General features: G+C 36.4%; 2 protein-coding genes across 8 annotated transcripts in view; both read right to left on the reverse strand.

Annotated features, from left to right (window-relative positions):
- The window catches only part of palm2akap2 (PALM2 and AKAP2 fusion), an 87,365-nt gene that overhangs the window by 37,886 nt on the left and 34,961 nt on the right, over positions 1–14,518 (reverse strand). For 5 of the 7 annotated variants that reach the window (XM_077736755.1, XM_077736754.1, XM_077736753.1 and 2 more), the window contains 2 exons: positions 14,322–14,343; positions 12,329–12,457 (listed from right to left, as the gene is read on the reverse strand). In XM_077736755.1, coding sequence (XP_077592881.1) covers positions 12,329–12,457; positions 14,322–14,343 — 151 coding nt within the window. Of the gene's footprint in view, positions 1–12,328; positions 12,458–12,604; positions 12,709–14,321; positions 14,344–14,518 lie in introns of those variants that run through there. The other 2 variants (XM_077736757.1, XM_077736758.1) reach the window with 2 other exon arrangements.
- On the reverse strand, positions 7,852–12,370 carry LOC144210223 (paralemmin-1-like). The gene is made up of 2 exons (XM_077736760.1): positions 12,222–12,370; positions 7,852–9,599 (listed from the first exon to the last, which is right to left on the reverse strand). Exon 2 carries the CDS (start codon positions 9,595–9,597, stop codon positions 8,752–8,754), a length of 846 nt encoding a protein of 281 aa, XP_077592886.1. The 5' UTR covers positions 9,598–9,599; positions 12,222–12,370; the 3' UTR covers positions 7,852–8,751.

Consider the following 14,518-nt stretch of genomic DNA (forward strand, 5'->3'; position numbering starts at 1 on the left):
TGGGGTAACCTATTTTGGTTATATGATTGCAATTTGTATTGTTGGAACTAGTTTAAGACTTGCTACATAATCTGCACAATTCCTGAAGACAAAGATTTAAGACTGTAATTTTAAACACGATAACAATAATTGTCTTTACTGCAAATAAAACCAATTGGGTAGCACAATCAAAACCAGTCAAATGAATTTTAACTTTCTGTGTTTGTTAAGTCTGGATTGTAATTGTTTTTCCATTGCTTTCTCCCTGTGTTGTGATGTTTGTTTCCCTACTCTTGTTTGTCCCACCTGTCTTGCCGTTGCGTTTGCGCAGTTGCGAGTCATTTAAAGTTAGTACCTGTTTTGTCTATTTAAACCCCACTGATTATTATGTCATTTGTCGGATCGTCTGCCTTATTTCCCTTGCCATGTGTCTGCGTTACCTCTTTCCTTGATTCCCTGTGTTTTTCTTAGTCAGGTTTGGTTTTGTGATTTGATTTTTAACTCTTTGTTATTTTTTAAGATAATGCCTAAGTTGTTAAAGTTTTGTTAAGAGCACTACTTCCCTCATCCTTGCCTGCTTCACATGCGATTGGGTCCTAATTCCTGGTTACCTCGCCACAACGTCCTTGCCAAAGACCTATAAGTGTTGTACATTTTAATTGTACTCATTAAGGTGAAGTTGGATCCTATACCCAAGCATTTTTCGCAAGTTGTATATTGTGGCACCAAGGCCTGTTTGTAGGTCAAATTCCGATTTAACATTTGACAATTCTTGATTTGCATTTTTTTGGAATTATAGTGTTCCCCCGCTACTTCGCGGTTCAGCTATCGCAGACTCAGAGCTTCGCGGATTTTTTTTTGGAAAAAAAAAATACAAATATTACATTGAAACAACATATTTTACAGTTTTTTTGTTGTAACATGAATTTCACTCTCTTTACCCGTATTCTATATAGTGTACTGTATGCAGGGGGGTAATTAAGGGGGGAAAAATTAAAAATAAAGAAATATTTTTTTTGAATTAAATTCAAATTAAGCATTTTTGAAGGGGAATCCCTAATTCGCGGAAATGCACTTATCGCGGGTGGTCCCGGTTAACCCGGCTGACCGTGATAAGCGAGGGAACACTGTATTTGGTATAAAATTAACTTAAAGGCTTGAGCTATATTCGAATTCGCTTTCTGAAGCATGGTGCTTGTCACTCACTATCTGATCATGGAGGTTCCTCAGCATTCTTCACAGCAATGTGTGAAAACAGAATGTAGCCCTGGTTGTTTGTTGTATGAACAATTGAGCTGTGTTCTAGAAGTTGTAAAGCTTTTCCTGACCACTTTTATTGTTAAAAGGGAAGTGTTCTACAGTGGTGCCTCGAGATACGAGCTTAATTTGTTCTGGGACTGAGCTCGTATGTCAATATTCTCTTAACTCGAACCAATGTTTCCCATTGAAATGAACTAATAACAAATGAATTTGTTCCAACCCCCTGAAAAAAGACCAAAAACAGGTTATTGGATTGGACTTTTTATTTATTTATTTTGATCGCCATCTATTAACCAAGTAACACAACCAGTGGTTTAATTTGACTAAAATCTCTTTAACAGAACTAAAACTAGACTGATTTCGAGGAGGGTAGAGGGTACCTACTCGTATCTTAAATTGCTCATAAGTCGGCGTGCTTGTATGTCGAGGTACCACTATATCTTGAGAATCTATGTTCCAACAGATGTGTAAGTATAACCAAATAGTATTTGATTTCGAACCAGCCATGTTCCTTTGTAACTGAAACCCACTCACTTGTATTCAATTTAATGCCCACTTTGGGCAGAGGCTTTAAAGAAATAAAGTCAGCATGAGGGTCTTGCCTCTTGTCAATAAATCATGGGAGCTTCATTAATGTCTTGCCTATATTTTTGTTGACACTGGTTTCACCTGATCTTGCAGAAAATAAGAAAAGAACATTCCACAAATGGTGATGCCCACCATTTTTTGTTCTGAAGGTCCAGAAGAAACCATGACTTTCCTTGCAGACTCTTGGAGGACAAAACTAAAAGGCAAGCGGATTTTAAATCCTGCTTAATTTACAGAAAATCAACATTTTAGAAGAGTCTGTGGGGAAATATCTGATATTGTCTTCCTGGTGAGATAAGATTTTTATTGTTATTCACGGATGGCATATTTTTGTTGAAACTGTTAAGGAAACTCGCCTTTTTCTTTGTGGAACTGCGCCAGAAAGCTACATGCTTTTTCGAAACAAAGTCTCTTTTCTATGTGAACTGCATGCAAAAGTTGCTTGTTTATTTGATAAGCCCAGATAAAAACCCTTACACTTTTAGCAAAATAAGGTCACGTTCCTGTGTGATTTGTGCACAAGGAACTGTGTGGTTCTAAAAGGAGTCGCCTTCATGTGTGGATCGCGAAGGGATGTGTGTACTAATAAAAAATGTGTAAATATTTATTGCTTTTAAAAACAAAATAAAAAATAAGAATACAGAGGTTGAGAGAAAAGAAAGAGATAGAGTTGGGGAGGGGGAGGCATTGCATATAGAGGATGTCAGTTTGGTTATTTATTACAGTAAAAAAGTTTTGATTTGGTGTATGTTTAGTTAATTTGTGTAATTGCATAATGGAAAAAAACTAATATATTTCTCAATCTTAACATGAAAGCAATGATCATAATAGAATACCAGCAAATATACTTAATTTTCACTGATATGGCTTTTGGATTTTCACAAACTATAGTGATTGAATATGTAAGATTATTGTGATTTTTGCTTATTGGTGTGTTAAGATAATTTGAATGGAGAAACAAACTAATTTTATTAAAGTGATAAATGTTAAATACTTCATAATGATAAGTGATACAAAAGAGAAGTGGATGAATGAATGTACTTTGTTATTGTGTTATCAATGTGGCCAAAAGGACATGTTACTGTTATTTCTGTGTGATAATGATTTGCTAGTTTGGGGTAATTTTTTAGGTTAAGACATTGTGTTAGAATGCAAATAACAGAGATTGGTATGTTTTGATGTCATTATTGGATGTGATAATGTTATATAATATGTTTAGAGTGCATGTATGATCATTTGTTTACTTTCATTCTTAAGGGTCCGAGGAGTGGAGGATCTTTGTGTTTTTTCACAGATCTGCGTGCGTCTTGCCAAGCAGTTTGCCTCAGCCTGATTGTGAATCTATTTTTTCCAGTATCGGTGTTGTGCTTTAAAGTACTATCCCTTTTAATGTGAACTCCTATATTGTTGAATTGTATCATAGGCACTATTAATTGCTCATTTATACAAAATTAGCATTGTGTTTGACTATCTTGCAAAATCGAAAAAAATGTTAGCTTCTTTTACTACTTTTATTGTTCTTGTTCTTGTTTTTACTTCTTAGTTGCTGTATTGTTGCATTATGAAAGCTATGATCGGGTGATTTATTTTTAGTACTAATATCCCAAATATTTCTGCTATTCAATATATTGTTGTGTATGATTTTCCCATTTACTGTTCTACTATTGGCTCTCCTTCACATGATCATTTAGATGCTGTTTGTGTGGAAGATCATGAAATAATGCCTGTGACACATTGTTAATTTGCTTTGAAAGTGGACTTTTATTGTTAATGGACCCAGACTGAAGAAGAGAAGGAAGAACTACAAGAAGAACTTCAATGGCCATCTGATTGAAGTGGATTTGATGCTTATATTATCTTTCTAAATATTTTGTTACCATGATGAAGTAGTGTGAAAAGTATGTTTTTTTTTCCTTTCCTGTGTACGTCCGATTTAAAAAAAATGTTTTAACAAAACTAAAGGTAATGTTATTTTTATTTGATTAATAATTTGTTACATAGTTTTCTTTGTGTAAACAAGTGGTCTTTTATGAATTATCTGTTATAAGAATTAGCTTAAAGGTTTGAGCCATGTTGTAATTGGCTTACTGAATGAAGCATAGTGCCTTTCAATATCTGATAATGGGGGTCGTGTAGCATTCTTCACAGCACTGAGTGAAAACAGTATGTAGCTCTGGGTGTTTGTTGTATAAACAATTGAGCAGTGTTCTGGCAGTGTTGTAAAACCTTTCCTGACCTCTCTGAATATCTTATTTTTTATGGTTCAAAGCGAAGATACATACTGTACTATATTATACTGTCTTGAGAATCTAGCTCCCAACAGATCTTTCTCTCATTTTCTGAACCGTTTTATCCTAAAGTCGCAGAGGGTGCTGGAGCCTATCCTAGCTGATTTCAGTCCAGAGGCGACGGTTACACCCTGAATCGGTGGCCAGCCAATTGCTGGGCACAAGGAGAAAACAACCATTCACGCTCACACACAAATAGGGGCAATATAGATTGTCCCATGAGCCTACCAGGCATCTTTTTGGAATGTGGGGTAGAACCAGAGTACCTGGAGAAAACCCACGCAGGAGCGAGTAGAACATGCAAATTCCACAAAAGTGCACCAACCTGGATTCGAACCCAGGTCTCCCACTGTGAGGGCTACGAGCTAGCCACTCAGGCTCCCAGCAGATGTTGATTACAGTGAAACCAATTAGTATGTTCCGTTACAACTGAAACCTACCCACTTGTATTCAGATTAATGCCCACTTTGGGCGGAGGCACTGGAGGATTTAAAAAAAAAATGCTTATCACGAGGGTCTTGCCTTTTCTCTATTCAATAAAGAGAACTGGTTAGGGAGCTTCAATAATGTCTCGCCTATATTTTTCTTGACACTTCTCTCACTAGATCTTTCAGAACAAAGAAAAGAACATTCCACAATTTCCAGTGGTTGTCAGAATATTTACTCTAAAAAGCAAAAAATGTTGTGCTCCGTAGTAGGAAAATTCAACATTTGCTTGCCAAGCAGTTAAGGCACAACCATGCACATCATTGAGATGGTTAGTTAAGATCTTGCTTCTGCAAACAGTTTTTGCATTCTCACATGCCTTTTGGAATACCCGTGACACATTTGCAGAAGGAATTAGCTTTCAGGAGAAGATCAGTTGAGCTTGTGAAATCAAAGGGAACAAAACAAAAATTGGTTGTGTTTTAACTGGAGTATGTGGTATTTTTAGTGGTTTCTGGTTCTTTTAAGGAATTTGGAATCATACTCAATCACGGGAGTACAAAAATATATTTTTAGTATCGCAGATTTACAAAAAATACTGGCAAAAATATTTGTCCAGGTAATTCCATGCGATTTTCCCACAAAAAAAGCATACGATGAAAATAGTTACAAAAATAAAATAAAAAAACCTGATCGACAGCCTCCGGTTGAATATGCTTACTATGTTACTTTTATGATATATTTAAATTCTTCACCTACACAGAAACCCCTGCAGAAGGTAACCCATTAGCCAGTCACTCAGCAGCAGTTGTCATGGCAATCAATAAAACCTGTTTATTATAAGGCAGAAAAGGACACAACTAAATTTTTTTGCTGCAATTTAGTTAATGGGCAAAATTTAAAATTGGAAGCTTTGTTAAATAGTGGTAAATCATAAATCATAGTTACAGAGCTGGTTGTAGAAACAACATTTATTAAATGGTGGCAAAATTTAAATTTTAGTTACAGACGTGTCAAAAGCACCATTCAAAGATATTTTGTGAATTGATTAATTTGGATACTGAAATGAGCTCATTTTTATATATATATATATATATATATATATATATATATATATATATATATATATATATATATATATATATATATATATATATATATATATATATATATATATATATATATATATATATATATATATATATATATATATATATATATATATATATATATATATATATATATATATATATATATATATATATATATATATATATATATATATATATATATATATATATATATATATATATATATATATATATATCATGTATTTCTCATTCCTATGCATAAAAGGAAAGATAATCCTCTTTTTGCATCAGCTTTTTTAAATGTTAGCGTTGGAATCTTCCAAAATTGATATAATAGAATGCTTTAATCTCAGTTTTACATACACTATTGCTTCTGTATAGGCAGTGTGTGATATGTCAACTGAGACACACGGCAGTATCAAAGTACATACCTGTTTTTATTTTTGTTGGTGTTTTTTTTTCCTGAGGGGACAATTAAGAAGGTGCTTTCAGTGGTACTTAAGGTGTAGGGTTTAGTGTTTTATCTACACAGAGACAATTAATTGGTGCTTGTCATCTAGTAGAACAGATAAATACAATACAGATGCCACTTTGAGGAAATATTCTAAGCCGACAACATGAAATATTTACATTTCCAATTTATAAGCCTCGAACGGGGTGTGTGAGATTCCAGTTTTTGGAGGCTTAAGGTGTACTCTCTTTCTACTGTATATAAGATGTTGCCCTGTATTTCAAGGAACATTATTGTAGCATATATGTAAACGTGGGCCTTCTACGAGCACAATGTGAGAGCTGGCAGTGTTTCAGTGGAAACCTGCATCACTGAAGGACAATGTCCATAATATACTTATGTTGTTGTGTCTTTTGTAATACTGGTCGTTAGCTATCCATTCCTTTTCGATACCACTTCTCATTAGGATTTATACAACTGAAAAACCTATTCCATCTGACTTTGGATGAGCCGGGTGGGAAAGAATTTGCATTCATAGCTCTGGAAATTTTGGACTACTCTATAAAGCATCTTTCTGGAAAATTAGCACAATAATAGTTCATTATAATGTAATAGTGACATGCAATATTAAAATTAGTCTTTTTGTTTAAGCTGACAGCTCTCACTGTCAATGATTATCCTTATGTTCAATGCGTTCATGAATTAGTCATTGAATGGAAGGAAGTAACGTCATCGGCAGATTACTTTGAGTTGATGCACAAAACAAACCATAACTCGCATGATAACCCATTGACTCCTAAAAATGACAAATAATGAATGCATGAAAAGTGGAGAATATTCTAAACGCTCGATCATGAATGTATTTGTGAATGAACATTGCGACACAACTGCCTTCGTCAGACCATTTGTTTAGTCATCTCCGACAATCGTGGTGTCATATGAAAGGACATTGTGTCACGATGTTGCAGTCTGTTTTGGAACAGACAAGACCAGAAACTGCCTGATTGTCACAATCCGCCTCAATGAGCACGATGGATCTATATGACACGTTCAATCAGTAACGGACACTTAGGCACTTTTTATCATAGAGTGATGGTCATCTGCTCTGCTCGAATAAATCCATTCACCATAAACAAAAGGGAAAAAAACGGACCCAGATTTTAACTTTTTGGTCAATTTTCATCCACAAATAGTAGGAATGTGTCGTATGTGTCACGCTATGCGACACGACAAGCACAAATTTAGACACGCCAAACTTCCTGCGACATGTTTGTGAGCTGCACAGTACGCAGGATAGATATATATATATATATATATATATATATATATATATATATATATATATATATATATATATATATATATATATATATATATATATATATATATATATATATATATATATATATATATATATATATATATATATATATATATATATATATATATATATATATATATATATATATATATATATATATATATATATATATATATATATATATATATATATATATATATATATATATATATATATATAAATATGGCCGTGAAAATGTCAGCCTTGGCAGTCTATGGTTCTCCAGAATGTGTTTGTTGGACTAAAATTGGGCATAAATTGAACTATCTGAGTGAGGCCTAAGTGTCAAGAGCTTCAAAATTACTTTACCGTAAAATGTGCCATTACAAAATTTATCTGGCACTGCCACTAGACATATGGAAATGCACCTAAGTAAACTAAAATAACGTTGTTGGTTTTTAAAGAAAATCTAATTGCGCAGTTGTTTTATTGACTGTTCCGGTTAAAAATACAGTGACAAATGACGAAGACATGGCAATAAGAATCATGTGAGCCACATACATTCTAAACATTACTCTAGTTTCTTTAAATTGGGTGTAGGTGTGTTTGAGTATGAAAATAAATGGACATGAGAGTAAGAAAACATTCATTCATTTTATCCTCACAAGGGATCGTGGGGGTGTTGTAGGGTATTACAGCTAACTATGGCCAGTAGGTGAGCTACACTCTGAATTGGTTCCCAGCCAATTCTAGGGCATATGGAGGCAAACCACCATCCACAAAATCATACCTAGGTAAAATTTGAAGAGGTCAATCAGTCTACCAAGCATATTTTTGGGAGGTAGGAGAAAATCCAATTATCCTGGGAAAACCAACTCAGGTGTCGGCAAGAACATGCAAACTCTTCACAGAAAAGCTGAAGCTTAGTAATGAACCTTTGAAGGAAGAAAACTGTGATTTATAATTTTGTACTTATTTCACAAGGTTTTACCTGTTTCGTAGGAAGTTATTGTTTAGTTTCAGAGTGTATGCTTGGAATAACAATGTCTTTTAGTGAAATCTTGATAACAATAGTAATAATTTGTCTTTGTTGTGATATGACTAGCAATAATACAGTTTCCTTATTAGTGATTGGTTTGGATCTATTCAACAAAATTTTGTTAGGAAGATGAGAGCCACTGTGTTGGCGCAAAGGATTAAATTATGATTGATTAAAGGAGTAGCAGAGTGAAAAGTCAAAAGACGTGTGCAAAAGTGTGGCAGTTGCTCAGAGTCCAGACAGGAAGTGCCTTCAGTTAGTAATCATCCAAAGATAGAGGGAAAAGAGGAGTGTTGTGGGTAATCATAAAAAGGAAGCAGAAGATTCAGTCACATGACCACGCAGCACTTGCAACGTTTCCTCTTGTCTGTACCTGTGGCAGGGGTGAGACCGGGAGGTGGGGCTTTGTTGGCTTCAGATTTAGGCAGGGCTGATGCAGCGCTGTCAGGCTCACGGCCGTCCGATGACAGTTCCGTACTGACTGCCTCTGACGTGACCGGCCGACCCGATACGAGGTCAGCGGCCGTGCCGTCCACGACTGACAGGTCTGTGACTGTCTTCTCTCTCAGGGACTTCTCGTCGTCTTCATCGATCAGCACTACCTCAGCCTTAACGGCGCCATCGAAGCCGAGCAGCTGATGGCTTTCGCTCACATCCTCCGGGTCTTGGTATCCCAAGAATATCATGGTGACAGGGTGCTCGTCGCTGGCTTGAGGCACAGCGTTATGCTCGGATCCCAAGCGGGCCAATGGGCTGGGCTGCTTGATGACAGGACCCAAGGATGGGGGCCGGGTCTCCATCTGCAGGGTGACCTGGGCAGGTGGGCTCGACGGGATGGACGGCGGGGCACAGGAAGGCGGGGACAGATCATCCCCGGCTGCTGACAACGCACAGGCCTGAGGTGTAATCGACACGTGACCCCTTCTATCGTCTTCTGCTTCCACGGGTCCGGCCACTCTTTGGATTAGCTGGTCGACTCTCGAAGAGCTCCACCCGTTCTCAACTGAGGTCGTAGACACGCCGCCAGAGGACTTGACTTCGTAGACCACTTTCCTGTCTCGATCGTAGACTTTGACGCCGCGCGACCCCACTTCCATGGGGCTCACATGGTTTGCAGACAGGACGTGCTGCTCTCCAGTCAGGGGACCTTGCACGTTGATCTCCATGGCAAACATTGCTGTTAGAAAGAGGTGGTGGGGGTGGGGGATATGCAGAAGGTAGACGGGTGTGAAGAGTGGTGGAGAAGTGAGGGGTGGAGAAGTTGGAGGGAGTGAAGTATGAAGATGGGGACACACAATAAACTAAAAACCTTATTAAGTCAGTCACAGCATTTCAAATTAAAAACTATTGGGTTTCCACACTATAAGATGCACCTTCAATGAATGGTCGATCTTAAAATTTGTTTCATATATAAGCTGAATAGGATTAGTAGTGGTGGTGATAAGTGGTGGTAGTGGTAGTAGTAGAAATAGTAGTAATGGTTAGAAGATGTGTTATACTACATCAACTAGATGGAGTTGTGCTAAAGGGAATTTCACCCATATGCATATAAGGCGCATCGGGCATATAAGGCGCATTGGATTATAACGCAGTGCTGGTTTTGGAGAAGTCTTTTAGTTGCGCCTTAAAGTGTGGAAAACACGTTACTTGCATCCAGTTTGAACAAATGCAAGCATAGCATATATTGCACTTTTGCAAATAAAACGATGGGCCATTGTCATTTACACTGCTAACGTGTTATTACTGTGGTTTGCAGCAGTATATATAGATCTGTACATCACCATGTTGAGCATTTTTTCCTGCAGCTGGGTAGACACATACCAGTAGTTTTTTGAATGAATTATTTTTTGTACCGCTTTTCCTCAAGAGGGTTGTATGATCTTGCTGGAACCTATCTCAGCTAAGTATGAGCAGGAAGCACGCCGCACCTCGAACCCAATCGTATGGCACTTATAGACAAACAACCTTTCATACTCACACTCACACCCATAATGAGTTTAGAGTGTTCAATCAATTTACCATGCATGTTTTTAGGATAAGGAAAGAAGCTAGATTACCAGAATAAAACCCACACAGAACATGCAAAGTCCACACAAGTCAGCCGGAGCCTGAGACTGAACTCATGATCTCAGAACTGTTAGATTGATCTGTTACCATATCATCCATCATATCGCTGTATTTAAAATTTTGATTTGATGATTATGCAAGTGGTATTGTTTTGTCCCTGATATCCATGGAAAATAATAGGGGCAGAAGCAAATGTTAAAGATTCACACCTGCCCATCCATTTATTTTGGTCAAAAAACAATTCTGCCGATCTCATTGATTCATTAATCTTCTGTACCACGCAACCTTGACTACTACTATCCTGGACTGGTCACCAGTCAGCTGTAGAGCACACAGAGAGACATACGGCCATTCGTACTCTCAATCATACCACCTGACTGCACAATCAGGCCGCTCACTTCTGACTATCTATGATCTGAAACTTCTAGTTTTATGTCTCAAAATTAGCCCCACCCCATAGTTTTGTTGGCTTGCTCAATATTAGGTGGAAAACTACAATAATTTATATGGTGCTTGCATTGGATATCATTGGGCTAGTTTGTGCTAATATAAATAAGTATGACTGATATGAAATACACTATGAGGACAAAAGTTTTGGGACACCAAGCATTAAACAAACATGAGGTTAATTTTTTTTGGTTGCAGTCAGGGTTCCCAAATTGTACTGCATTGATTTTTGCACACCTGGGCACCAGCAATGCTGAAAGAGAAAATCAACTTTGCCAAATTAGTGGAAGCATGGATTTGTGTCAGATGACTCCTGAACTAAAATGATTGCCACAAAACCATTGTCCATGTAAGTAATACGCATTTGGGAATCTATCCAAAAGAGAAAATGGTTAATAATTTTAATCAGTCGGATTCTGGTGGCCATATATTACATTTGGTCAAATATAAAACTTCATATTTCAAAAATTTACTCTGAAATGCCCAATGTTGAGAATTCACTTCCATAAAATTACCTTATTATAGTGACTGTTGAAATAAAGAACTAAATATCTTAAATCAAATTTTGTTAAAATGACAATTTAAACAATAATGTATTTTATTTCTCTTTTTATACACACATTCTGTACCTTCATTGCTACACAACCCTGTAATTGCCTGAATTCTCCATTTAGTTTCGTGCCTTATTTACCAACAAATTTTCTGAAAATTTTGTTATATTTTAAAAGCAAAAATAGTACAATACAGATCACCCTACATCTTGAAAATATATAAACTTTGTGATGCATCAAGTATTTTTGCGGCGACACTAGGTTGTTCTAAAACAGATGGACACTAATTAAAATATTCCTAAATAGTAGCCAGTGGTTAATTTCTACCCCTAAAATGGCACCTAATTGACCATATATTCCAATGTCGGTGCTGTTCTAAGGTTTAATTCTCATATGTTATTGATGTATTTTGGATTTATTTATATATATATATATATATATATATATATATATATATATATATATATATATATATATATATATATATATATATATATATATATATATATATATATATATATATATATATATATATATATATATATATATATATATATATATATATATATATATATATATATATATATATATATATATATATATATATATATATATATATATATATATATATATATATATATATATATATATATATATATATATATATATATATATATATATATATATATACATACATATATATACATACATACATACAGTACTTCTTTACTAACCTGTCTTTGTGCTGTGCGTTTCTAAACTAACTTCAGCACATTCCAAATCCTTGATGCCTTTTCGTCCTTCATCCCTTATCACCTTTCGTCTTGCTCTCTTTTCTTACCGGGTGTTAGAGCTGCCTTCTCCCCAGGTGCAGGTGGGCAGGTCCGGGGCTGCGTAGCTACGACGATTTGATCGTGGTCGAGGACCGCACCGTCCGAAAGAGCAGCGGACGTGCAGCTGCTGGGCTCAACTGCGCCCGTTTACAAAAGGGAGGGGGGCAAGGGGCAATGTAAAAGACAGTTAGTGTTATAGGCTGACAGAGAAATACACACACATACACACAAATAAACATAAATTTATGAAGTGAATCATAGACTTGTAAAAAAACACACACAACCTTATACACACCCTGTGTCCCTGTCCTTGTCGCACTTCTGTGCCCACGGCAACCGTAGTACCCCAGAGGTTCAAGTGCTTATGCAGCAAAAGCATGTGTGCGTGTGAGTTCGGGAGTTTTTTCATGTTCATGTGATGGGGAAAAACAAAGCGGCAGGGGCTTACATGGCTTTTTGGAGAATAGGGAGTGCATAAAGGCAGCGACTGCAGGATGCAGAGTCATGGCCTTGTGTGAGTTTGAGTGTCAATAGTCTTGCTGAGCGTGGCGTGTGTGCGTGTACGCGTTTTAGTGTCTGTGTTCAGGCAAGTATATGTCTGTGTGCTCTGCTTGTGACGATCTGAGTGTGCGCTTAAAGGTTCATGGGGCTCTCTGGCCAGAATTGGTCCTGCCTCAGCATGACTATTATATCCAGACAAAACACACTGACACATGCAAACACTGGGTAACAACAATGAGTCTCTTGGGTAGGAATGGATATTTTTTGTAGTTTGGGTTTTGGCCCATGTACTATTTGGTATTTTTCAAAGCGGTCCTGGTGATTAAATGATTTTTTCGACAAATACTTACCAAAAAAATCTTTGAAATGTTGTAAAAACAAATACCACTCTGTAATTTACTGTTCCAATTTAAACAATTAAGAATAACATTTTCAAAAATATAAATGGATACCTTACTGTTGATTCCTACAGTAGCATTTTGCATTCACCTTAAAACAAAAAATCCCTGATCCTTTTTTCAACTTAATTTATTTTTGGGGTTGTGTTTTGAATTCATTAATTTTGAGAAATCTGTTTTTCAAAATCATTTATTTTCCGGGGTTTTGAACAAATTATTTTCCATGTCTGTTTCTCTGCTTAATTTATTTGAAAGTTGGTTTTTGAAATTTAGTTTTGCTCTGTTTTATACACCTCATTTCATCTCATTTTCTGAACCGCTTTATCCTCACTAGAGTCGCAGAGGGTGCTGGAGCCTATCCCAGCTGACTTCGGGCACGAGGCAGGGGACACCCTGAATTGGTGAACAGCCAATCGGAGGGCACACACCTACTTAGGGGCAATTTAGAGAGTCTAGCTAGCTTACAATGGATGTTTTTGGAATGTGGAAGGAAACTGGATTCGAACCCAGGTCCCCAGAACTGTGAGGCCAGACTGCTTACTATTCATTCATCGTTCCAGCGTGCCACCTCTTCGTGTTTTTTTGTTGCTTTTGTTGAGACTTGCAGGAAAGAATTTAATGGAAAAAAAGTAGTAGAGTCTAGCTGACTTTATCGTACGACTAGCCAGAATATGAAAACAAAAGTGAGTCAGTATTAACCATTGTTCCAATAAAAATGATTGATTTGCTTAGGGAAAAACTGCTTAAACGTTGGCTGCCACGTGGATGAAATTACACGGATGAGGATGCTAATCACAAAAAAGTCTCCCTCTGCCTAAATCACTTCCGGTAAGTGACTCTGGCTTCCTGGTTAACAGTGGGATGGGAAAAAGCAGTGTTTTGCGTTATTATGCTTTATTTCAGTAAGGAATCCAGGTTGTGTCTCAGTGAGGTCCAATCTACTGAATTGAAAAAACAACAAAAAAACTGAGGTGACTGTTAGACTTTAAACGAGTATCTAACTCTAATCTTAGGGATACCAAGTATCCTTTTGGATTGTCTTGGTGTGTATTATCGATTTGTGTGCATGTGTGTCTTTGTGAATGCATGGGGATTATCATACCTCCATCATGTGTCATCAAACTCTGAAAAAGAAAGAGAGAGCAAAAAAGAAAACCAGTCAGTATGATTTATAATGATAACGAAAGGAGCAACAGTTATGTACTGTAAGTATAAATTAAATATTGTCTCAGGTGAAATACATAATTAATCTGTACAATTAATTTTGGGTGGCCCAATGGCACTATTTAACAAATTGTG

The sequence above is a fragment of the Stigmatopora nigra genome, chromosome 17 (assembly GCF_051989575.1).
Source record: "Stigmatopora nigra isolate UIUO_SnigA chromosome 17, RoL_Snig_1.1, whole genome shotgun sequence".
In the NCBI taxonomy this organism is placed as follows: Eukaryota; Metazoa; Chordata; class Actinopteri; order Syngnathiformes; family Syngnathidae; genus Stigmatopora; species Stigmatopora nigra.

Bases quoted from the DNA above. Each gene is read 5' to 3' on its own strand.
- LOC144210223 (XM_077736760.1), bottom strand. From the start codon at position 9,597: ATGTTTGCCATGGAGATCAACGTGCAAGGTCCCCTGACTGGAGAGCAG.